Source organism: Cyrtonyx montezumae, unplaced genomic scaffold (assembly GCF_038088225.1).
Source record: "Cyrtonyx montezumae isolate F1298 unplaced genomic scaffold, pur_monq_1.0 scaffold_8, whole genome shotgun sequence".
NCBI lineage: Eukaryota > Metazoa > Chordata > Aves > Galliformes > Odontophoridae > Cyrtonyx > Cyrtonyx montezumae.
The window spans coordinates 87,663,087-87,688,687 of NW_027072089.1; the positions used below are offsets into that span (position 1 = coordinate 87,663,087).

Genomic DNA, 25,601 nt, shown 5'->3' on the forward strand with positions numbered 1-25,601 from the left:
TGTATGTGATACATCTTGCAGAGGACACCACTCATCTTCTGTTTATCCAGAATAATGCAGCTGAAAGTGTATTCTTATAAATGAAACAAAAACATCCTTTTTTCCCCTCTGCAAATAAACATCTCTACGATTAGACTGGTCATATATTTTCTTGAATTTCTTAACAGTCCACTATCAGTTAAAATAGAAGGTTGAACCACAGGACCGTGGAGGCCTTGGATGTGTATCACAGCAGACTTGCCTAGGTAAATCTCAGTTTAAATTTGCTGTTTAAACAAGTCCATTGTGAGACCTCATTGTGGTCTTCCAGAAAAAAGTTTATAACCAGGAGTGAGACACATTTTACAGCATTTAACAAAAGCTTATAAACAAGATGGAGACTGACTTTTCACACGGTTTGATAGTGATAGGATGAGGTGGGACGATTTTAAACAAAAAGAGATGAGCTTTAAATAAAATGCTAGGGGGAAAATTTTCCCTCAGAGGATGATGAGGCTTTGGAACAAGTTGCCCAGAGAAGTTGTGAATGTCCCAGCCTTGGACGTGTTCAAGGCCAGGTTGAATGGTGCCCTGCGCAGCCTCATCTAGTACTGGTTTAGTGGATGTCAAGCCTGCCCCTGGTAGGAGGGGTTGAAATTAGATAATTTTTAAGGTCCCTACCAACCCAAGCCACTCTACAATTCTGACTTCCTAAATATACATAGATAAATTCCAGGGGGGAAGGATGAGAAAGTAGATCGTTTCCATAAATGTCCTAAAACCCACATATAGTTAAAACTTGGCTTCTAAAGAAAGCAAATCAGACTGTTGGTATTTCATCTGTTGGAGGATGTTGGAGGACATGGGAAAAAAAACAATTAACCATTTTTAGCCCATCTCTGCCTATCCCACTTCTATGACATCTGAGACCACTCTCAGGTCTCCACATAGAAATGTAGGGCTGAGCACAGATTCTCAGTGTAGTACTAATAACTTCATAGACATTTGCTATAAAAAAAAAAGAAATCAAATGTATGAGATCATGCAGTCACAGGAGGATTCAAGTAATAAGCATACCATGTTACTGCACTTTGTCTGCTGATTCCTTTCAACCTAGCTAGTCCTTCTGACTTGCCCAACTCTATTAACAAGAGATGCACAAAAAACAGTGTTCAACCCAATCAAACTTTGTCAGAGTTCTAGGAAAGAGTGGAGAAAGCACCAGAAATTTTCCAGCAAGTTATTCCTCATTACAGGGGTGAGTTATGTTCTCTTTGTGCCCCTTTTGATCTGCCTCTTCATGATCTCTACAATGTTCTACCCCTCTCCATTAATGGATTTTCTACCATCAGATTAAAACAAATCACAGAATTGCATGGGTTGGAAGGGACCTCTAGAGATCATCGAGTCCAACCCCCCAAAAAACAACTAACAACCAAAACACAAAAAAACATCAAGCGAAAAAAAACAAAGCCCTACCCTAAGTGCTCCCAAGGAGAATGTTTTCTGCATTACAACATATTTTTCTAGTTCAGCCCAAGACCTCCAACATGTCAATAAAAAATCCACAGGAAAGGCTGTCATCATTGCCAGACATTACCATGGGTGCCTATGCCCCCATAAGTGAGGCTTACGTTACAAAAGCCAGATCTTCTGTGTGCAACTTCAAAAACAGTATTGGGAACATGGCCTTAAGGCCTAACAAACACAAGAAAAAGACATTGTCCAGACTGCAAACAAGAACAGCAACATCAGAACTCAAACACTTTATGCCAATACATCTAGCCACTGAATAACTAGAGGAAAAAGTAAAACAATTCAACGTTCAAGCTAAAAATTTAGAACCAACTGCCAGGACTGTGAAGATAAGCACTGAACCTTCCGTTCCACATACGGTACTTTGCCATAACCATTTCACTACACAAACACCTGTCACATTCTCCAATCGAGCACTGAGTGCTCAACTTATCAAACTTATCTCAGCTAAGAGTTTGCTCTTAAAAGGGTCCTTTAAAAGTGCTAAGCAAAGGGTTGTTTGGGATGCTGAAAAGGCACATGGCCCCATGTTCTCAGTGCCTTTCTGCTACTGGCTGGACATGGTAGACTCCAAAGAAGGCAGAAGTGCCTTTGTCATTAAAGAAGCAACCTAAGGTTGAACTTCCCTGCAGGCACCATGCTGAGGCACCACACATGTGAGGCACCTTACTGAGACAGCATACACATGTAAATATAGAGAACACTGCATCCTACCGCACAAAGATGTATCACATTACTTTATAGCTAAGTGCAACTAGTAAATTGTAAGCTTCCTTTAAAAACAAAGGTATTTTCATCTGATGATCACTACTCTAGAAAAGGTAGTCACAAAGCACAGTCAGGAAAACACAATGCATTACAAATGTTCCCTCTCTGTGCTCCCAGCCAAAACTGACAATGGAGCCTGTAGTAACATATTGATCTCTACAACTGTAACAAAAAATGTGTATATTGGTTTTTGCTGTTCTAGTGTCATAATCACATGGTTCCTCTGAGAAAAAGACAGGAGCACAGGACATAAATTTGTATGTGTCTCAAATACCACCTATTGTTAACACCATAATGACCCTGGCTAATTTTGTGGCAGTAACACAAGAAAAAACAGCCTTCAGAATTTCAGATAAACAACAGCATGGAACATGCAAGAAATATGATGTGCTTTTCCTTGTTTCTGTAGCAGTAACAACAGGAGTTAGCAGACCATATATTTTATTCTGCCTTCTTTCCCACTGTTCTAGAAATTTACCCTTTCACCTGCGATTAGTTGATATTTTAGGAAACTTTCACTTTAGAAAATCAGAATTCAGTCGACACGTCTTGGGTGTGTTGGACCAGTGTGTTCTACGCTTTTATCCTCATTCAGTTATCTGTCTTTGGAGCTGTAGTTGAAGGAAACACCATTTCTGATTGATCCGTTCATGAAAGCTTTAGGATTCTCTCTTTCAATCCTCTCTCGGCTGAAGATAGTGTCCTGATCACTGTCAAACTCTGATTCAGAAACCATCAGGCTGGAGTTGTGTTCTGTACTTCTGTGTTTTATACCTAAAAATTTAAGGCAAAACAAAACAAACAAAAACAACAACAGCTGAGTTCATTAGAAACATTTCACTTTTGACAGCTTAATCACTCAGTACTCTGCTGCAATAGGAAAACTCCACAACCGAGCCTAAAAGCCTGCACCACTACCACCACTCACATAACAAAAAAAAAACCCCAAAAAACTGATCTGGGAGGTATAAAATAAGGTCAGGTGGACAGAATTTTGACCTCACTGCAGCCCCAATGGTTTATGGCCCTGGAAAGTGAACATATTCATTTAAGTTAGAAACAATTAAGTGACCTTAGTACACAGTAACCCCCTTCTTATAGCCTGAATCTGGACATTTGTCTGTTGGCTTAGTTATCTGATTAAAGTGACTGGTAATGAGAGGTCATATTTTCTACAGAAATTTTACATTTTTCTTTCTATGACAGCAATTTCTCACAATGATTTTTACTTCCCTGAGTTCTAATATTTTCCCTGCTAAAATTTGAAATAAAGTAAATTAAAATATATGTTGTTGTGGTTTTGATGCCAGGATTGCCTGAGAGCGTTCTCTCTGCTGCCGTGGAACTTCAGCACGTGTGCTTCTCCTGCAATTCCTCCTTAACGTAAGCTCACAGTTTTTGGTTTGGAAACTTTATTTCTCTCTCAATTGTTCAATTTTATTAGATTTAGTAAAGTTACTGTTCCTTCTCAGATCGTACCGTTGTTTTATTTTCTTTGTAGACCCATCTATTCCCTCTGTTTCCTCCTCCCCACCCCAGCGCACGGCTCTGCTCGGGCAGCCATGTGGCCACTGACGGTGCAGTTTTTTTTCCTTTCCCCTTCTCCCTTCTCGGTTTCCCTTGGGTCATTGTCATGGATAACAGTGACATATGTGAACAGGGGTTAGCAGCTGGAGTACCTGATACTTAACAAGGCACTCATGGTCCAGAAGGGAATTGCCATGCATCAATAAAGTCAGTTCCAAATTATGAAGTGTGTGGGAGGGGAAGGGAGGTTACATGCAAAAAGTCTGAGGTACAATCAGATGCTCTAAATTATAGTTAATGAAGAAGCTCAGAACTTTGTCTGATCCCAAGGCACTGTGAAAGAAATGGAAGAGATTCTTGCCCAACTATTTCTCCATCTATGCTTGCTTCCGTCATTCCCAACCAACTCCAGCTTCTGTGCTCCTCTTGACTGTAGATATCAAATTAAATCCACTGACTGTAAACTTGGTGGACGAATTCACAGCTTAAAAATATACTGCTTAACGAAATTCCAAAGAAAGAGATAGCTCTCACCATATTTGGGTCGCAGCTCCATTCTCTCCTGCTCATCTATGTTATCTAGGATGGTATATTTTGTTTTCTTTCTTATCTTAGTCCTCTTTCTGCTAAAAAGGAAGTTACCATGAAGATATTTAGTTCTCACATAAATTCCCTTACCTCTTCTCATACATGTAGCTACATACCTCGTATACAGAACTCCCACTGAAGAGTTGTTCCAGTTTATACCTGTAAAAAGCAGCTGCACAATCTGCACTAGAGAGTAGAATTTATTTACTCTGTCTTATATATTAAGATGAAGAAATCAGGCAAGGCTGACGTTATTTCCTAGCCCACAGGGGTTCAGTTTGTTCAATTTCAACCCATCAGCTAGATACAAGGTAGACATACTCAATAGTTCTCAAATAAAATTTCTGAAAGAATTGCTTAGTTCCTAAACTAAACTGTTTAGATCTTTGTTTATTTGGTTGGTTATTTTAAAACTAAGAGAGTTTAAGTAGAGTTTTTCTGGTTATATTTACAGAGAAGACCAGTTTAAAACAGAGAACGGCTCCCTCATACATATGAAGGGACAAAGCACTACTGGTCTGTAGCCAAAAATTGACCTAGTTTTTCCTCATCCTTCTCCAGCATTCACTCCTACAGTGTTGCAAATCTTAACCTTAAGTTTCAGCTGTTTGTGCGAGGACAAAAGCAAGGAAGCAGCTGAACTCCATAAACAATCTCTTTCTTAGTAAATCCACCCAAGCCTGCAATGCTGTATCCCATGCTTATATGAGATGCACTTCAATTTAAACCTTTTATACTAAATAGCACTGTTCCTTCAGGCATAAGGAGAAAGCATTTCCAACACCTGTGCATTTCAAACAGCATCCCTTACATACTAAAAAGATATCCTAGATAAAGTTAAAAATCCAGAAAGATTTTGATAACATCTAACACATTAATGTCTTGTTGCTGCACTTGCTCATGCAGCAGCAAAAAATCTAGCTCCAGAATTTGAACAGACTTCAGTTTCTAACAATTTCTTAATGGTTCACTAGGAAAGACAAGACAGGTAGGATGCTGGGGCTCTCAGATGGGAATAAAACATACAGTAGTAGGTAAAGCTGTTTAAAGAAAGAAGCAGCGAAGAGTCTGTAAGATGGGTTCTTGGAGAACTCCTTGCCTGACAACCAGATACAGCAGTCATGTCTACTTTTCCTGTCAAAGACAGGATGAGAGTAGCTCCCTTTGCATGTCCTATCTCAGTGACTTTCAAGATGCCTTTTTTTTTTTTTTTTTTTTAGTATGGAGTGGCTAGAAGACTCAGTATGACAAGATCACAAAAATCTGAAGTACTTACTCAGCAACTGGACATAAATAAACTCTTAATTTGAAAGGAATTCCAGCACTGGCTTTTTGTTTTTCAAAATACAGAAGAATGCATAGAGCCACAGATAACTATTACTTTTTTTTTTTTTTAATTCCCAAAAAAGGAAAGCATGTATATACAGAAACTACTACAGGAAGATTCTCAATTGTTTGTAAGGAATTGAGTAGTTTAGTGCTAAAGACTGGATTAAAACATGGCAGCTGTGTGCAGTTGTTGCTTATACCCCACTAAAAAGAAACACAAATCATGTACCTTTTACAGCAGCAGATGCAGAACCAGGCAAACCCTATTGTGACCACAATCATAATAAAAGCAGACACAGTCACATAGAGTATACTCCACTCTGTAAAAAGAAACGTAACAGTGCTTTATAAAGTTATATGTGTATGACAATTTCTAATACTTTTCTATTAAGGTTCATAGGTTCATAAGGTTGGAAAGGACCTACAAGATCATCTAGTCCAACCATCCTCCTATCAACATCCCTAACCACTGAACTACTAAATCAAATCCCTTAGCACCTCATCTAAATGCTTCTTGAACAGTGCTAGGGATGGTGCCTCAACCACCTCTTTAGGCAGGCCATTCCAGTGCCTGACCACTCTTTCAGAGAAAAAATGTTTCCTCAGGTCTAATCTAAATCTTCCCCGGCACAACTTGTGGCCATTCCCTCTCGTCCTGTCATTAGTTATCTGGGAGAAGAGGCCCACCCCCTCCTCACCACAACCTCCCTTCAGGAAGTGGTAATCCTGGCAATGGGAGGTGCCAAAAGGAATACAGGAAAAACTAGCTCCTTCATGTAATCTCAGAATAATATGTCATTAAAGTTCCAAACAAAAAATGTACGTTTTCAAAGCCTTTCCTCCATCCCTATGCCCTTTACTATCACAAAACAGCCAAAACTCATATAAGAGCTAGAAGTCAAGAGAGTAATGTAACCATCTCAGTCCTCATTCTCTAATTCAAACAAACATAGATGTAACTTTTGTCTGGTATTTTAGCAATGCTTTAGGAGAAAAACTGTTAGCAACAGATCCTTCTACTTGCATAATTAAATTTTTAAATTTTCAGTTGGTCAATAACCAACCACTACTTACAGCCAGATACTTTGTCCCCAGTTACGTTACAGCTTGGTATCAAAAGCCATGTACTTTGTATCAATTTCTGCAGAATTACTTTTTGGATTAACATTTAAGTGCTACTTCTCCCAAGCTCAAGACTATCACATCCCTAAGAGTAAGAAATCAGGCAAAAGAGGCAGAAGACCTCCATAGATGAGCAGTGAACTCATGGAAAAACTCAAAGGGAAGAAGAAAGTTTATGAATCTTAGAAAAAGGGCCTGCTCGTTTGGGAGGAATACAGGAACACAGTCAAGGCCTGTGGAGATGTAATGAGGAAGGTTAAGGCCCACATGGAATTAAAGCAGACAAAGGAGGTTAAGGACAAGAAAAGCTTTTTTTTTTTTTCCCCAAGTATGTCAACAGCAACGAGGAAAGGCTGAGATGAGATCCCTTATCAACCTTCTCCAAGCTGAAAAGCTTGGAGCAGCTTGGAGAAGGTTGAGAAGGGATCTCATTGCTGTTTAAAACATCTGAAGTGAAGGAATCAAATACATGGGGCCACACTCTTTTCAGTGGTGCGCAGTAGCAAAACAAGGCAAAAAGTTTTGTACAGGCAAAAACTGCAAAACAGGAAGCTCCATACAAATGTAAGGAAGACCTTCTTTACTGTGAAGGAGACAGAGCACTAGAACAGCTGCTAAAAGAGGTTGTGGAGTCTCCTTCTCTGGAGATATCCAGAACCCACCTGGACACCTTCCTGTGCAGCCTACTCTAGGGAACCTGCCTTAGTAGTGTATGGGAACTATTAGGTCACAGCCTCAACCAGTGACTGAGCACACAGTAAAGAGGCATGGCCAGCTCTGGGAGCACAGGTGCAGGCAATTCACCTGTGTATCTGGAAGGAGTGAACCCCTCTCTAGCCTCATTTAAGGGGTGGCAGCCAGGAGGGAAGTATATCTCTCCTCAGGAGACTGCTTTCTCTGAGGAGTCTTCTTGTGAGCCCTTATCTCACAGAGTGCGGTAAAATATTCCCTTAATACCAGATTGCAACTAATACCTTTCTTAGATTATCTGAAAACTGGTCAAAGACAACTACATACCTCTATTTCATACAGCAGGGAGGTTAGACTTGATGATCCCCAGAGGTCCCTTCCAGCCCCTAAAATTCTGTGATACTAGAAAGCTAGTGTATTGCCCAATAAAATGTCTCTGTCTTCAGAGTACTAAAAGTTCAGCTTTTCTCAAACTTATATAAAATACCTATTTAGTTAAATTAAAACTGTTACCTGCTTCAGATAGGAGGTCCCTACGTAATATTAAATTGGCATGATTTGTTAGATGTGCCATGAAATACAGTCATGATTAAAATGATGAAACTAGATTGTATTTCCCATGTGCAACAGGTAAAGCAAAAAAAACAACAAAACAACAAAATCAAACAACCAACAGTGTAATTAATCATCTTAAGAAGTTACAGATGAACTGATGACTGTATTGTTTAGTTCAGAACAGCAGTGTTTGCTTTCCTTAGGTCAGGGCATACTTCTGGCATGGAAGCATTGAGCAATCACTCAGAAAACTGAATTGTTGCTTTCTTTATTAGCTTTGCAAAAATCTGATGAATGCACCTAAGAGCTTTGCAGTGCACACAGTATCAAACAAAACTGCCACATGGCCCTAAGTTGACTCAAATTCTCTTTCCTGATGGTTACATTTTTTATACTTTCCACTCAGTGACACTTTTGAAATCCTATTTTTAAAATGTTTTAAATGCCTAAAATAAGGGCTACTAATAGTAAGTCAAAAGACACAATTTTGAAGACAAAAGTAAAATAATTTAAAGATATTTCTTTCTATAGAAGGATACTGTCAGGCTGGACAATAAAGAGACTGTTCTAACACTTATATTCCAGCAACTACCTTCTATTCGGTTAGCAAATACTAACAGTTATCATAAAAGGAAAAATGATTATTAGAATATATCCTGTAACACTCAAACTCACCACAGTTACTCTCACCATCATTTAGATAACGATTAATTAAGTTTTCCATCCACAGCTGGTAGCAAATACAGCGCTTTGTTATAGGGTCACAATGTCCATGTCCAGAGCATTTTAAAAGACACGCTAAGAACAATAACAAACATAAATTAGATGTGTAAATAGACAACTGCTATGCATTCTCTTACTGTGAGACTAGATTGGCAGTAAAGCATCTCTCTGATGTCATGTATTAAATAATGTGTGTTTCAGCAGGCTGTGAAGAGAAAGATGAGAATAACTTATGCATACAATGCTGAAATTGTATGCAAGTTGAGAACAGATTATTCCAACCACAATTAATGATGAGCCAAAGTTGCAGAGTTCAGACCTCCTCCTTTATTTATGACATATTTCTAAGAATCATAGAATGGCCTGGATTGAAAATGGACCTCAAAGATCATCTAGTTTCAAGCCCCCTGCCATGGACAGGATTGTCAACCACCAGACCAGGCAGCCCAGAGCCATATCCAGCATCCAGGGATGGGACATCCACAACCTCTCTGGGCAACCTGTTCCAGTGCATCACCACCCTCTGAGTGAAAAACTTCCTTCTAACATCTAACCTGAATCTCCCGTGTCTTAGTTTAAAACAATTTCCCCTTGCCTTATCCCTATCTACCCATGTAAACAGTCATTTCCGCTCCTGTTTGTACTCTTCCTTCAAGTAGTGGAAGGCCACAATGAGGTCTCCACGGAGCCTTCTCTTCTCCAAACTAAACAAGCCCAGTTCCCTCAACCTTTCTTCATGGGAGAGGTGCTCCAGCCCTCTGATCATCTTAGAGGCCCTCCTCTGGATCTGTTCTAAGAGCTCTGCATTTTCTTGTGCCCTTGTGTGTTTCATCTGGCCCTAGGCCCAGATGCACTACTCCAGAAGGTGCCTCACAAGAGCTGAGTAGAGGGGCACAATCACTTTTCTCTCCCTGCTGGCCACCCCTTTTTTAATGCAGCCTGGAATATATAGTTGGCTCTCTGGCCTGCAAGCACTCACTGCTGGCTCATGTCCAGCTTCTTGTCCATTATGACCCCCAGGTCCATCTCTGCAGGGCTGCTCTCCAGGAGTTCTTCCCTGAGTCTGCATAAGTACCTGGAATTGCCCTGGCCCAAGTGCAGCACCTTGCACTTGTCCTTGTTGAACCTCACTAGACTCACACTTCTAAAGTACCTGATATCTCAGAAATACTAGTATTAACAAGTGTTGTAGGACAAGCATCACACCACTGAAGTGCATTTCAGTATTTCATAACTGAATTGCAAGATCTAACGCCAGAACACTTACATATCATATGCTTACAGTAGAATCTGTTGCTAGACTAACATGTCATATTAGAATAAAATAAAGTTATTCCTCTTAAACTTATAGTGGCAGATTTGCTATGTACAGCAAAACATTAAGCAATATTTTCAAGCGATAGCTACACATTCTGGTAATCCAAGTGTATCTACAATAAAATAACAGTCCTTTTCCACAGGTGAACAAAACCAGATTTTACTACAGAACTTAATGACTATTTGTAGTGCTACAGTTGCTTACTCTGTTTGCATTTGGATCGGATCCTGCTTTTTAAAGGATGAAGGAAGTCATATCTGTAATATGAATGTCATAAAGGGGTCACGTTACTATCATAGTTTAATGTCAGGCTACGTTTTGAAGTTCAAGCAAAAGTTCACTACAAAATCCCATGGGGTCCACTTATGATGCAAATATAACCTTCTCAGAAGTGAACCCAGTGATGACCTGACCATTTTACCTGCTACAGACAGATAAAATCTGCATTATAAGCCTATTACTGAACACTAAAAGCCTTGAAGAGACATAGAACAATCTATAGTGTGGCTATAGTAAGCTTTGCTCATCTTCCAACAAAATATAAGTAGTCAATCTTTATCCTCATTTCCCAGGTCTTGCTGACCTATGTCAGATAAAGCTTTATCTTTAACAGCAGGCAAAAGCACATCTCTTAAGAGATGTGTTAAACTGGTAGCAGTTTAACACATATAAACATGCATTTTAAGTATTATCAATGTTATCTTTCAGAAAGAAAAATCCCCGACACCAGATGGTAAACATACCAGCTGTGTCAACACGCAGGACTTTAAAAAGCAGAAAGTCAGCCTTCTCTTTCAGAAGCTGCACATGCAGTGTTCGAGACACATCTGATGCCTTGATCACCTTGGAAGGATGTCCATTCTGCACGTAGAACACAACCGCAGTGCTGCAGAGAGAACAGTACAGGTTAGGACAACTGTCTAACATCACTTTTGTCAGGTATTCCATTGACAGCCTTTGTTTTTGCTTGTTTCTTAAAAGCAGATATCACCACTGATACAGATTAGAGAACTCTGACTATGCAGCAGCCAACTCTATCCAAATATCATGGCAACTATATTTTATTCCAAACCAAAAGCACCAGTAGGGTCCTCAGTTCCCTCATAGAGGAAGAGAACAAGAAGAGGACTTCCTGACGCTCGCTTCAAGTAAAGAACGTACTCAATGTCTGCTTTCATTCCACTTGTCCAGAACCTATCACAAAGCATCCTGAAGCAGTTAGAAGATATCTAGAAAATTCAAGTGTTGGTAGTATTGATCTTGCCCAACATCATGTGCTTCAGGGAACATCTTTAGGTGGAAAGCAGTAGTTGGAAGATGCAAATATTTGACATAGAAACATTAAGGGAAACTGAAAAGAAAACTGAAGTTCTTTTAGTCCAACCATCAACCCATCACAGCCATGCCTACTAAGCTGGACATAACATGGTCACGTCACTCAGTGACACATCTACCTTTTATTGAAAACCTCCAGATATGGTGACTTCCAACACTTTTCTGGGTGTCCTGTTCCAATACTGCACAATTCTTTTTAAAAAGAAATCTCTCCTAATATCCAACCTGAACTTAAAGATATTATAGCCATAGATAGTAGATTTTCTTTTCCTTTTTAATTTTAAGAGGTTTCCAGAGTCATGAATAGATACTAAAATAGATTTTAAACTACCAAGCAGCTAGCAAGAAGTAATTTAGACTAAGATGTCAACATGTTTTTAACAATCATGGTGCATATGTCCACCTCCATCCATCTACTCCAAATAAAAAAGATATCTACTTTGGAGTAATATACTACATGTAGAATGCTACAAAATCTGGTGACTTCTCTGTGAAAAGATGATTTTTTGTTATCAGTTACCCGGGGAAATGTATATAAAGTACTTAAAGGTATCAGAAGCTTAGAGAGTAAAAAAAGGGAACAAAGGAAGTGTGATCACAGATACAGCTGAGAACTTGTTTTGAAATACAGTACTTGCTTCACTGTGAGAAGGTCTGTCCATCTTATTCCAGATGACATTTGGGAAAAATAAAAACCTCACATGGAACAGAGACACTGAAATTTCTGCATGAATTTTCTTTGAAGGAATAAAAGATAATTAAGGGAATAAACAAATATAATAATATGCAGAGGATTTTCTACAAATCAAATATTTAAAAACCAAGCTCTCAGAAAGCTCACTTCACCAATTTTCTATCAATAGAGGAAACTTACTTCTTAAAGTATATGCAGTAAAGAGCTATAGCATCTTTGAAACATTTTCTACATTATTTTACAACTATGAGCTGTAAAAGACTTGATGAAAATCATAAATCATCCTGGCAAAGCAGGGCGTACCTTATATCTGAGAATGCCTGTATCTTCTGTACTTTGATATCTGAATCCAAGACATTCAGCAATACAGCTAGCTGCCTCACCAGGGTGTCCTTCTGCTGTTCACTCAGCTGTCCCACTGCAACTTGCAGAATCAGCTCCACCAGACCACTCTTTTTGGGATCTAACAGAAGGAAGACATGGTATGCTGTCAGAGCCTGGCAAATACTTCAGTAATGAATGAAGACGACATGTGGTATTGCAATTACTCATCAATACAGTATTTTTCTGCATAAGCCTAACATCACTTATAACCCACCCCTTTTGCGATCCTACAAAAGTAGCCTACTTTTTCACATTACCTCTGAAATAAATCTGGTAGGTCCTAAGATAACAATCCATCGGTTCAGGAAAAAATACTTCAGTGTGTTTTCCAGCATTACCACATCCCTGTGCAGAATAATGATGTCTGTTTCCTTAAATGCTGACACGTTAAGACCTAAGGTAAGTGCTAGGTGAGTCTAATTTTTAAGTTCCCTGCTAGTGATCTTATACTGGCTACCAATGAGGAAAAGGGATGCAAAGACAGACTCACAAGGTAGTACACAAGACATTGTGAGTAAATAAGGATGGTCAGATTCAGAATTATCAAAAATATTTCTCTTCAAACATGATAAATATATTCAAATAATATTTGCATTTCTAGAGTGTTTTGCAAACAAAACAAGCTTCACAGACATGCGATAATAATTTTGAGCCACTTATCATGTGACTACATTCAGTAATAAAGCAAGGAAGAAATCAAATCATTGCCCAGAAACCAGGCAAACATGAAATTGAACAGACTTACAGCCTCACATTAATTTTCAGAAAACTCAACTCATTGTTTACACCACATAACCATCTAGCCTACAGTTGAAAACAAGATTATGTTATGAGCAATATCATATTTTAAACATTCTGAAAGCCTCGAAGGTTTGCTTTTTGTCCTTAAGAGTAAGAGAAGCAAAAAAACAATACAAAAGCACTACTGCCTAACCTTAATGCACAGTTCACATCTTGCTATTGGCCAAACTGATCAATAAGCAAAAAAACCCAAGAATCTACAACCTATGACAGAAAAGCAAGAAGTAACTAAATTAAAATGTTAATTGCTGTTTAACCTGGTAGGTTAACAACACCACACAGTTGTTTGCTCACTTCCCCGCTTTCCAATCATATGGGGTAGAGAATAAAAAAAATGAAGTAGAACTTGTGGGTTGAGTAAAACAGAGAAAAAGAAAAATAGTCATGACTGTATATATATAAAAATATATATAACAAGCAGTGCATAAGCAATTGCTCACCACCACCCTCTGAGCAGCAGAAGAGAGCAAGATGCACTTCCATCCCCTACAAAATTTCTTCTGCTTGATGTCATATGGTATGGAATATCCCTTTGGCCATGTTAAGGCATCTGTCTTAATTCTGTTCCCTCCCAGCTCCTTGGGCACTTCGCTATGAACACCCACGGCATAGAAGGCAACTATAAACATCTGTGTGTTATCAACACTGTTTTTCTCCTAGAACCAAAACATACCATCATAGGAGACACTCCGAAGAACTCTGTCTCAGCTAAAACTAAGGCACTAAGATGTGTATTTTTCATAGATTTATCTATCTAGTACAGCAATGCTGGAATTGATGGGAAAGAACTCTGACATGTCTTGCTCAACACACTCAATATCAGTTGAGAGAAGTGCAGTAAGATGGTAGGAAAAGAGACTTATTTGTGTTTTAACCTGACAGGAAGACACTGGAAGAAGTGAAAAGAAGAACAAAGATGAGGTATTCACAACGTATCCATGACCTTTTAATTGTCATACCAGGCCGCACTTCAACAGTAGCAGAGTCAATATCTGAATCTCCTTTGGCATCTGTCACTTTCAAGTGAAAAATATAGATTCCTTCCACCAGATTAGTTAGCTGCAATACTGCTTCATGGTCTGAGCCATGGATCACATCCTGCAAAAACAGGTACCAGGAAGGTTATACCCTCAGATAAAACTGCAGATATGAATATCAACTCAGGTATCTGATATGACAGTGTGAGTTCTTGCTTTGGCTTTTAGGACAAATGTGAACAATCCACAGTTCATAGCAGAATAATGCAAATTTGGACGTGGGAATTAGTAAGGATCTCTGCACACAGTATGGATTATTTTCATTAAAACAAAATGCACACAAAAAAATACAACTAAACACTCACATAGAACAACTGACACCCTCAAGTACCTAGTGACCTGAAAATCTGAGTTACTATTTCTCAATTTTACTCTAGTATCATTAGCTCAGCTTTCTTTTAAATTATTTCCTCTCCTTCAAGTTTATGAATTTCCAATTAACACTTCTGCCAGCTATAACTTAAATCTCTCCAGTCCTCCTCATATACTTACGTGAATTGCTTCTAGAAACTTTGCTATCATTTTACCTTCTCCTCTCCCAATTCTTACCAATTTGTACTACTGAAAAAGACACAAGCTACTTAAACCAAAGCATTAGAAGGTGCTGAGGAGATAAATCAGATACAGACAGCATCCCATCACAACTCATGAGTGACCTGCTTGTCCTTCTGCAGTGAAGCAACATACATAACCTGAGTCCAGTTAAAACCTTCAAAAAACTTACCCCAGCTGCTGGGCTCTGACCATCCCGAATCCACCGGTATGACACAATTCCCTGGTCATCAGCAGATCTTGAGCCATCCAAGGTAACAGAGTTATTAGGAAGCACAAGAACATGCTTCCCACCAGCATGTGCCTCAGGTGGACTGTTGCTTTCTAGCCATAAAAGTAGCAGATAAGAATTTGCTCTCAAATCATGCGAGATGTAACATACCATTACCAATACACCCACACTTCAGCTCTTTACCCTGATAATTACAGGCACTAATGAGAACCTCATGTCAAAAGGACAGAAAAAGGAAGAGCAGATATGCAGAATTTGGCTCTGGAATTATAATGACAAAAGCAGATTTGCACTCTGAGTAGAATATTGATAACAAATAATATCCAAAAATATATCTTAAAGCATTGTGGAGTACTCTGTTCATAATCCCACAGTAACTTATACATCTCATCACCTTAGTCAAGGGAAACAGTTCTTTACCTGCCTTAGAAACACAGCCCAGCATGAAAGCACTATGATGGGGTCATATCTCCTTGAGAAAACATTGCTCTTCACTCATAACAGAAGTTTGTGTGAAAGTCTTACTTTTTCATATCTGTATTAAATCAAAGTGTATCCAATAGTAACTACAGTTCTGGAATGCTTTATGCTCAGTGCTAGCAGTGAAATTATAGCATGTACTGTGAGTATGACCAAAGTCACCAGTGAAGTATGAAAGCACAAAATGCCTCCTCACTGGTCTGATTATTAGTTGGAGAGAGAGGGTGGGGTGGGGAGCAGAGGGGGAAGAAAAAGCAGGAAGTAATTTTAGCAGTTACTTACAATACTCCTTTATTACAAAATGGCAGTTACTCTTCTTGAATCTCTTGAAAAATGACAACAAATACATTATCCATTCCTGTTCTGAGTTACTTTATGTTGTTGGTGACTGAATTCACTGGCAATTTGCCAATTACATCCTAAGCAGCAGCAACTAGGCTTACCTTCCTTCACAGTAATAGACAGAACACATGCACTGCTTAACCCCTGCTGGTCTTTCACTGTCAGTCTGAAGCGATAGGTGCCAACCTGAAGACCAGTCACAGTTGCTATTGCTTTGTCACCATTTTCCATCTGCACATTGCTTGGCCCACTGAAACAAAACATTTCATAAAACTGATTTGTCAAAACCAGACAAATTTTTCTCAAAGCAGCATCACCCCTATCATTAGCTGTTATGGATATTGGGGTTCTACTACTTGTAAATGTATTGATAATAAAGACATTATGAATTTAGATCGGAGTTCATAATTCCACCTTATTCAAGATATTCTGAACACTCAAGCAACACATACACTACCACTGAAAGAGCAGAAAATGCACCCCAATTTAGTCTTTTTGCTGTACTACTCTATGGGAGCAAATGCAAATGCCGTTGGTCTACGTGCCATCATATTTCTTCCTATACACTGGATAGGACAGCTGCACAAACTAATACCTTTGTTCTTTTATTAAGGATCAATTAGCTTTGTATTAGAGCACACAATTACAAGCTTCTCTATTACATTTTTAATGTTATAAAAGGGACCAGAAAGGAAATCTATGGCATTTAAAACTGCTACTAAAGTGCAACACAAATGTCAACATTTTTAATGTTATAGTGCTTTAGTCATTTACTAATGAAAGCTCAGGCTAAATGGATTGTGATTTTCCTTCGTTATCCAACAAACAGAAGAGACTATGAAAGCACTAACAGAAAAAATTACACATTACAGGAGAGTACCCAAGCCTGTTGCCTCCCTTAATGGAAGATAACAGAGTTCCTTTAATTTCCTCATAAAATAACTTTGTGACTCTGGTTTCAAGATGACACAGAATAAAACATAAGCAGACCAAGATGAACTTAAAATTCTTATATCTCACACTATTACCACCTAAGAAGGAAAACCCCCAAAGCAGTTTTCAAACACTGCTTCACCCAACAGAATCAATTAAGAGGCTCTGGAACTCAAGTAATTTCACTTCTTTCTCTCTCTCCTTTTTTTCTTCGAAACCATAGATTAGTAATATATCCCTCTAGATACCTGATTACCTGATATTTTCCCAATGATAGAAGACAATGCCTTGGTCATCCTGACTTCTGCTTCCATCCAGCGTAGTACTTTCTACTGGGAACGTCAATTCCTTGTCAGGACCAGCCACTGCTACTGGAGGACTGTTATTTTCTGTAAAAATAGCATTTAGCGCATCACATTTGCTGGTTAATCACTAGCAAAGACTGTCAATCAGCAAGAAGATTTTACACAGAATATAAAATTAGAAGCCTGCCACGTTCCTCAAAAGCATGAACCAGAGTATCAGAGAACCACACAGTAGTTGAAGTTGAAAGGGCAATCTGGGTCCATCCAGTACAACCCCTGCTCAAGCAGGGAAACAGAGAGCAGCTGTCCAGGCTCATGTTCAGGAGACTTTCGAAGATCTCCCAGACTCCACAGTTTGTTTAGACAACCTGTGCCAGTGCTCCAGCACCCATGCAGCACACAAGTGCTCCCAGGTGTTCAGAGGGAACCTTTTGTATTCCAGTTTATGCCCACTGTCCTGGCACAGGATGCCACCGAAGAGTAGTTTCATCTTCTTTGCAACCTCCCTTGGGTATATATGCTAAGATCCTCTTCTGCTCTGCCCTGATCTACCAGGTCGGTGATTTGATTACAGAAGCTTATCTGGTGGGTCAGACATTACTTCTTCTTGCTGAAACTGTGCTGACTATCTTGATGATTTTCTTGTCCTTTTTGTAGCTAGAAATGGTTTCTAGGATTAGTTGTTCCACCACCTTCTTAGGGATCAAATATAATATGCACAAAACACTAAAAAGTACTTGTAGGAGAGACCAGCTCTGCAACAAGTCAAATTCCACAGTGACTTCTTTCTTTTCTCAGTCACATCTGAAGGTACAGTCATACTCCACAAACTCTGTAGTCTGCTCAGTACATTGTAGAAAAGTGCTTTATGACAAGAGTGGTGCAGTACTGATCTGGCTCCATCACTGTGACTCTCTCAAAATCACCCTCACAAACACGGTAAAGAAGATGCTGGCCCAGTTTTCCCACTGCTCAAGGTCAGTGCAGTGCCACTAAGCTAGTCTCAATTTTGAGGACTTGGTGAAAAAACGTAACTTACTCTGTTTCCAAATTTTGTTGTTGTGGCATGGTAAACCACCAACACTACTATTCTCCTCCATATTCATTTCCACTTCGACACTGTCACCAATTTAAAACATATCACCACGTGCTGCACTTGCAATTCACATTCCTGGTTTCTGCAGTAAATGTCCATTGCAAAGTTTCCCTAAAAAGGGTCATGGATATTTAAGAGGAAATTTTTTACTCAGAAGGTGATGAAGCGCTGGAAGAGGTTGCTCAGAGAAGCTGAGAATGCCCCACTCCTGATCAAGGGAAAGTTGGGGCTTTGGTCCAGTGGGAAGCATCCTGGCCCACAGCAAGGGGATTGAAACTAGATGATCTTTAGGGTCCCTTCCAACACAAAGCATTCTATGATTCTACAACTAGTTGTAGAATAAGCAAAATGAAGGAGTCATAACATTGCTCTATACTGTAATATGAGACCTTCAGATGGGCAGACAACTGCATCCATTAAAAGTTCTTGCACTTCAGATGTAAGAACCTGCAACATGCAAACATGTTACCAAAAAATTGGAAAAAAAATACTTTGTTGGCCTGGTGCATTTGGGTCTTCTCATCATTCAGCTCCCAAATCTAATCAATCATGTGAAAGAAGCAGCTTTTGAAACTCTCTGCTTGACATTTTTTCTTCGAGCAAAAGAATTCTAGTGAGAATTCAGATCAATTCAGGATTCTTGAAGAACTGCAGAACAGTAAGAAGTTGAGCAAATCACAAATTGACATGGTGAACAGCTTAGCAGGGCATTAAACTGAAAGCTACACTTTAGTTTTTAAAAGTACACTCAAACATGTCTGCGCACAATGTCTTATATAACTAGGCCAGTGGGAGCCTTCAGGATCACTGTCTGGATTTCCTGGGATTCTGCACTTGTTACTGTTTGTTTTGATAGAAAATAGAGATGAAAGAGTCTCCTTGATGCAGGGATACCAGATATATGGACTGCCACCTGAGTAGTGCAATACAGACAGGGAGATGAGATATTTGATGACAGTGCTAAGGAGCTCAGGCTGATCCAGCCGGGGGGACCCAGATGTGCTCGCAGTCAACTTACCAGGCTGTACTATTAGAGTGACTTCAGCTGTGGACTGCTGCCTTGCTGAATCTGTGACTGTGAGCTGAAAGGTATAATCTCCTTCCTGCATTGCAGATAGCTGGAGGTATGGAGTCCGCACTCCCTAGGTGGTCAGGAGAGAGAGATCAGTACTCATGGTATAAAACGTCTTGGAGAGAAGACATGAAGGAAAAGTAAAATATGTTTTAATTCATAATAAATATATTATTTTTGCAGATGAAGAGGAGACTTAAAATTTGATGCACAGCCAGATATCATATATTCAGCAGTGCAACTGTCTATCAATACAGAGATTGATTTAACAACAGCAAATCTTCTCAATTTTTAGTATAATTGCTGCATCATTTCTGAACAACGTTAATTGTCAGTTGCATGGAACATTAACGATGACATTATTTAATACAGTATTTATTTTTAAAAATAGTTAAATGCATGAATAAGTCATTAAAAACAAAAACATACTTGACTTCAGCTATATAGACTAATGGAAAAAAAATTAAGACACCTCTGTAATGAGTATATACTTCCATCAATATTAGTTGACGCATATATAAAAGCTCACAAAAATATTAGGCCCAACTATATGCCCTTTTGCTACCAAAATGACCACTTACACACCTCATGAGAAATCATCCCTTCCACCTTCATCAATAAAAATTACAATTATCATAATTATCCAGGGAAGTCTAATATGAACCAAAGGATCATCTGACCATCAGAGCTACTTGCTACTTTGTACTATGGATACCATGTAATGTGCCTAAAATCAGCAACTTCAGACTTAGAGACTTGACAAGGATTACTACCCCTTGAAAATAAATTAAGAAACTGTAAAATGTTCTCACAGTGCCATCTTAAAGTTGCTTTGAGCTATACCAGCTCTCAAAAGCTGCAACCGCAGGTTTTAAGAATGTTTCTGAAAATTTTTTTTCAGTAACTGAACATAAATTAGTTATTAAGACTTTGCATAGTATTGTAATTACCTCTACAATATGCTGGCAACAATATAACTTCTTTTCTAAAACAATCTACACAAAGTGATCTCTTACAACTTTGGAAGAAGGCCTAAATCATTTGCCTTTTTAACATAGCAGAGCTCATGTATCTCATAAAAAATGGCTTCTGAAGCTCAGCTGGAATCATTACATTAATTACTCCAACCACCTAAACTGCTACAAGAACCTGCAACTTAGGGACTGCAAGTCCACTGAAATGGTGTGTGTACTGACTTGAGTTCTCAGATTTAAAAAATCAAAAGTTAAAATAAATATGCAGCCATAAAAAATAAGTGTAAAATCAATCAGCACTCATAGGAATCCCATGCTTTATTAAGGTTAAAAAAGAAATCTCACCAGTGTGAGCAGCAAGAAATTGACAGAAGTCTTGTAATCTTTCACTCAGAACATTAAGCTCCTGTCTGAGTCCTACTATTTCCAGGAAGATAAACTGTTTTACAAAAACTTGGACAAGCTTCACCTTCTTTCAAAAACAGCTTGCTCCATGTCTGGCCTCTCTAAAGACGCAAACCTGTGGAGCAAGCTCCAGGGTCCAAGATTAGACAGAGTGAACAGAGATTTTTTCCAAACCACCCGCAAACAAGTAATAGCATGGAACAGAAATGGCCATATGGAATGATACAAACATTTACAAGTAGTAATGGAGTCTAAAAAGCTGAACACAACAGAGAGGAACAATGGCGCTCTAGATATTTAAATGCTTCTGAAAATTACTTGTTTATGTTTCTCTCCGCACTAAAGGCAAAGATGAAAGAACTTTCTAATACTATGCAAGGAGAAACAGACACACCTGCATTGCTACAACTTTGTCTTTGCTTCTAGGGCTGAGTGACCACTCATAGCTGACAATTTCATGGTCATCGCTGCTCTGGTTTCCATTCAACGTGATGAAGTTTTGGGGCAAAGTGACTGCCTGATTAGGTCCTGCATTTGCAATTGGTGGGTAATCCACTGGTTTGTTGACACTCAGAGACGCAAACGTGGAGTTGGCTGCTCCATCCGAATCAATCACAGTGAGTCTACAATAGAAAAAAAAAACTATACTGGAAATTTGTTAGATCAGACTGCTACCAAGTCAGAAGCCAGAGATTCCCATTTTGCTGGCACTCAAAGAGAATAACATCACTACATAAAACAGAGCTAGTGTTTTAAATTTTATAAACCTCTGCTGCAGAAAGACATAGCCTTCAACTAAGGCAGGAAAGAAATCAGAAGACTATTTTCAATCACAGCTTGCAACCTGTTTAGAAAAAAGCATCATCATCTATTCTGGATCCCAGATGAAACCTCTTCCATGCTGTCAATGGCAACTCTATCAATTCACAGAGTCTTTGATGTAAATTATATAAAAATGCACTCAGTATAAAACAGTAACTTCATTCATCTGCTATAGTGGAACAATAGAAGCTCTGCTTTATCATATCACAGTAACACCTCATAGCTTCTTATTTCTTAAACAAACTGCTATTAATATTAATGGAGCTCATTATCAGCCCTGATTTTGTAAGGAAATTTCAAGTCACTAAAATAACTGTAACATAAGGTATTAATCATTACTGCCTTTCAGAAACACAATGGCAAATTACCTAAAAATACAACACCTGAAAGTAATGATAGACTGTTCTCCTCAGTGTGGGATCTTGGTACATCTTCAATTCACCTCTTTTGTGACTACTGCATACAGCTGAAAACATGGAAGGGAGCCACTCTTGAAATCTTTCCCAAGCCAGAACAATAATGCTTACTGATCCTGTCATCAGCAACTGGATACTTTTGCAGCAGATGCACAACCAAGTGTGCCTGGAGTACCTTTCAGCTAATTTCCTGTGAGCTTGAACAGGCTGCTTGTTCAAGTACCTCAGACTTCCCCAAAGGCACATGGAAAAAGTGATTTCATAATTTCCTTGTGCTTAAAGCACACCTAAAAGCAATGTATGTAAGTGAGCTCTATCCTTTTTAATGGAGGAAAAGACAATAACAATCTTACTCTCACTTCTGCAATTGTACAATAAGAAACAATTCCAATATGAAACTGAAGCTGAAGCAATTTTTGGTGACACTTATACAAAGGGCCATATTTAATGTATGTCATACACTGATCGTCAACAGGTTTCAATATTCTGCTGATGCTACACTGATATACGATGTATTGACCTGCAGGCTGTTACCCACTAGCAGTGAAGAATGCTTCAGTGAAAAGTGCGCAAGTCCAGGACAAGATGTTAAAAAGTGTGGAAAATGATTTTAATTTTTGCATTCTGATTTTAATTAAAGCATCCAGAACCATAAACACTGCTTCTGTTGTCTGGACAAAGTCCATCATCAGCAAGGATTAACTGAAAGGAAACAGTAGCAAGGCGAAGGCCTTTAGGAGAATTACTCTCCTAAACTCAGCTCACCACACAGCCTTGCAAAGATCAGACTGCCAATTCTGTTCCATTACCACTATTCAGGGGACGACTTCCACATCCTGACTTTAGTCTCATCTCAGGACATTTACCAACAAAAAAAATATATATATATATTCTCTTGTACCTATTATTGCAGGAAATGGGAAGTTAGTTGATTTCTGATACCTTGATTTGCATAGGTTTGTGCTTCAGAGTATCATTACACCAGTGTCACAAAATCATTGTAAGCACTTCTTTATGAAACTGGTCCATGTTTGTAATTGATTAAAAGTGGGTGAGGAGACTAGAGACTCTTTTAACTTTCCAACCAGTTACTGGCTGCAAGATTCCACTGTCTAGCCAGGAGGGTTTGGAATTGTCTGAAGCAGGGGAAAGCTATGTATTTTTATTTCATTTTGCATAATGAAGGAACATGGGTTCCTTCATTATGCAAAATGAAGGCAAAGAGCATACAAAAGAAAAATGAAGTTCCTTGATGAGCACAAAAAAACCCCAAACATCTAGCTGACATCATAGAAATGTCTGAAACCCGAAAGGAAATCATCCATGCAGGTGTACCTGAAAGTGTAATTTCCAAGAACAAGGTTAGACAAGTGCAAGACAGGTGTGTCAGCAGATGCCTTCTGCTCCCGCAAAGGACCCTTTATTTCCTCCCAGTGGTAACTCACGATCTTCATATCATCTGTACTTTCTACATGAATTAAAGAAAAACGTATCAGTACTGTGTGTAACATCAACCTGTATGAATACTGAAGTCTCTCATGCACTGATCCTGTCATGGATCAGTGTTTTACTACAGTTAACTGTTTTACTACAGTTCATGTACCATAGCTACTGAACCAGATGATGAGTTACATTTTGAATGCTTTATCATAAACAAACACAGGTAAAGCCAATCTTAGTCAGCCTCTTTCCACATGAATCATGGAACTACAGAGTGGCTTGAATTACTTCAAAGATCACGTAGTTCCAAACCCCTGCCACAAGCAGTATTGACAACTGCTAGATCAAGCACTAAATCAGTTTGCCCAGGGCTCTATCCAGCTTGGTCTTAAACATCTCCAGGCACCCACAATCCCTCTGGGCAGCTTGTTCCAGCACTTCACCACCTTCTCAGTAAAAAGCTTCCCCTGGCATCTAATCTACATCTCCCTTCCTTTAGTTTAACTCTGTGAGTTGAATGAAAAGAAAGAATTCCACTTGCTATTGATAAACAATGTTTTAACTGTGTATTAAAAATACAGGGTGTAAGCAAGTACATACGACTGCCATCAATGAAGGTAGAAGTTGTAGGCAAAGAAACTTCTTGTACTTTGGGTGAAGCAATAGCAACAGGTGGCTGGTTAACTCTGACTGCTGTGAGAAAGACAGGATTGAAAAAAACTGTGAGGACCAAAGCAAAGAATCTGGTAACTCTACAGATCAGTAGTCCTCAGTAATCTAAAATGTAAAAATGACAGCTCTGCAGCATCTGCTGCCCAAGGGATAAAGAGCAGTGGTGTTCTGCTGCTGACCCTTCCATCTGGTGTAACTCAGGGAAGACCTGTGCACTATAACTTGCAGCTACAGCCAGCTGAGCACCCACTACCTGATCCTTGTTGTAGTAGAAAAAGGGACCACAGAAAATGTGATTATACTACCTCAGGCCTAGTACAGGCTAGGCAACATGCTTAGTTGTACTTCCTTAAAATGCTTTAAAGACAGAAAGACATGAAATACATCTCTGCATGACTGAACTTCTAGATGCCCTTGGAAGACAGACTGTTATATAAACATGTTGTACTATGACTTTGTTGAAGAAATTAATTATTTTAGTCAACTGATTTACCTGGTTTGACAGTGACATTTACAAAACCTTCGCCAAAGGCATTTTCACCAGAAACTGTCACTTTGAAGGCGTAAAGTCCCACCGACAACTGAGACATACACAGAACAAATCCAGTTACATGGTGAAATATATAGATGCAATATGCATACAATCTGCCAATCACATTGTAAACACAGAAAAATCTGGATATCTGAAACCTAGATTTCCTTTCATAAACCCATACATAAAAAAGCACTGGTTACTATTCAGAGGTGAGGAACACAAAGCAAACACTTAGGAATTTTTACTCTAGCTTAGAAAATTATGAGGGCACTCTGAAGACATTTCTGAAAGTCTAGGAAAGAACTGGTGGTACATGCAAGTGAAAAAATCTTGCAGTAACGTGAATTCCTCAAATAAAGGCACCCTTCATCATAGGTTAAATTCCTGTGAAAGAACTGAACAAACTAAATAAGCCTGAGCTTACAGTTCACTTACATGAGAGAGCTTCAGTGTCCGGGTGTACCTGTGCTCCATTTCACCACCATAGTCAGTGGGGTGACTAATTAATCTCCATTCATAGTTGTAGGATGTTTCTTAGTGCAATAACACAATAAAAGAATAATCAGCTTTCCCTTCTAGATAAGCCCAGGAAACAAAGAAATCAAGTTCACTACCAGTAATATAAAATGCTATAGTAGGAAATAATGAGTGCTATTGTTTGAGACAGCAAAATGAAATGTAACAAATACATGTTAAGCTTCCACAGTATGCTGGAACTTGCTAAAATAGCAACAAATTAACAGGCTTGACAAATAACTTTAAAAACCAGATTCAAATGAAGTGAATGCATTTTACATGGCTACCTATGAAATATGTATTCTCCGCTTCTGTAGCTCAGAATCTGGTGGTTTTAAGGTCAACGTGTTCTGAATCTACTTCTTCCCTTCTCTGCTTAACACCAAGATGCTATAAACCAGGGCTACATAAATCATTAGGCAG

The 25,601-nt window shown here is 38.9% G+C and overlaps 1 protein-coding gene across 2 annotated transcripts in view; it reads right to left on the reverse strand.

The window, feature by feature from the left end:
* Window positions 1-2,317: 2,317 nt before the first annotated feature.
* Window positions 2,318-25,601, reverse strand: part of KIAA0319 (KIAA0319 ortholog) — a 43,926-nt gene continuing 20,642 nt past the window's right edge. For both annotated transcript variants that reach the window (XM_065753255.1, XM_065753257.1), the window contains exons 5-20: window positions 25,098-25,195; window positions 24,621-24,708; window positions 24,056-24,148; window positions 23,351-23,483; window positions 21,172-21,400; window positions 19,345-19,468; window positions 17,182-17,314; window positions 16,094-16,242; window positions 15,111-15,262; window positions 14,309-14,447; window positions 12,468-12,627; window positions 10,879-11,021; window positions 8,770-8,892; window positions 5,957-6,047; window positions 4,345-4,436; window positions 2,318-3,057 (exon numbers count right to left, since the gene is read on the reverse strand). In XM_065753255.1, the coding sequence (XP_065609327.1) occupies window positions 2,879-3,057; window positions 4,345-4,436; window positions 5,957-6,047; window positions 8,770-8,892; window positions 10,879-11,021; window positions 12,468-12,627; window positions 14,309-14,447; window positions 15,111-15,262; window positions 16,094-16,242; window positions 17,182-17,314; window positions 19,345-19,468; window positions 21,172-21,400; window positions 23,351-23,483; window positions 24,056-24,148; window positions 24,621-24,708; window positions 25,098-25,195 (2,126 nt within the window). In that variant the 3' untranslated portion in view covers window positions 2,318-2,878. The remainder of the gene's footprint in view (window positions 3,058-4,344; window positions 4,437-5,956; window positions 6,048-8,769; window positions 8,893-10,878; window positions 11,022-12,467; window positions 12,628-14,308; window positions 14,448-15,110; window positions 15,263-16,093; window positions 16,243-17,181; window positions 17,315-19,344; window positions 19,469-21,171; window positions 21,401-23,350; window positions 23,484-24,055; window positions 24,149-24,620; window positions 24,709-25,097; window positions 25,196-25,601) is intronic.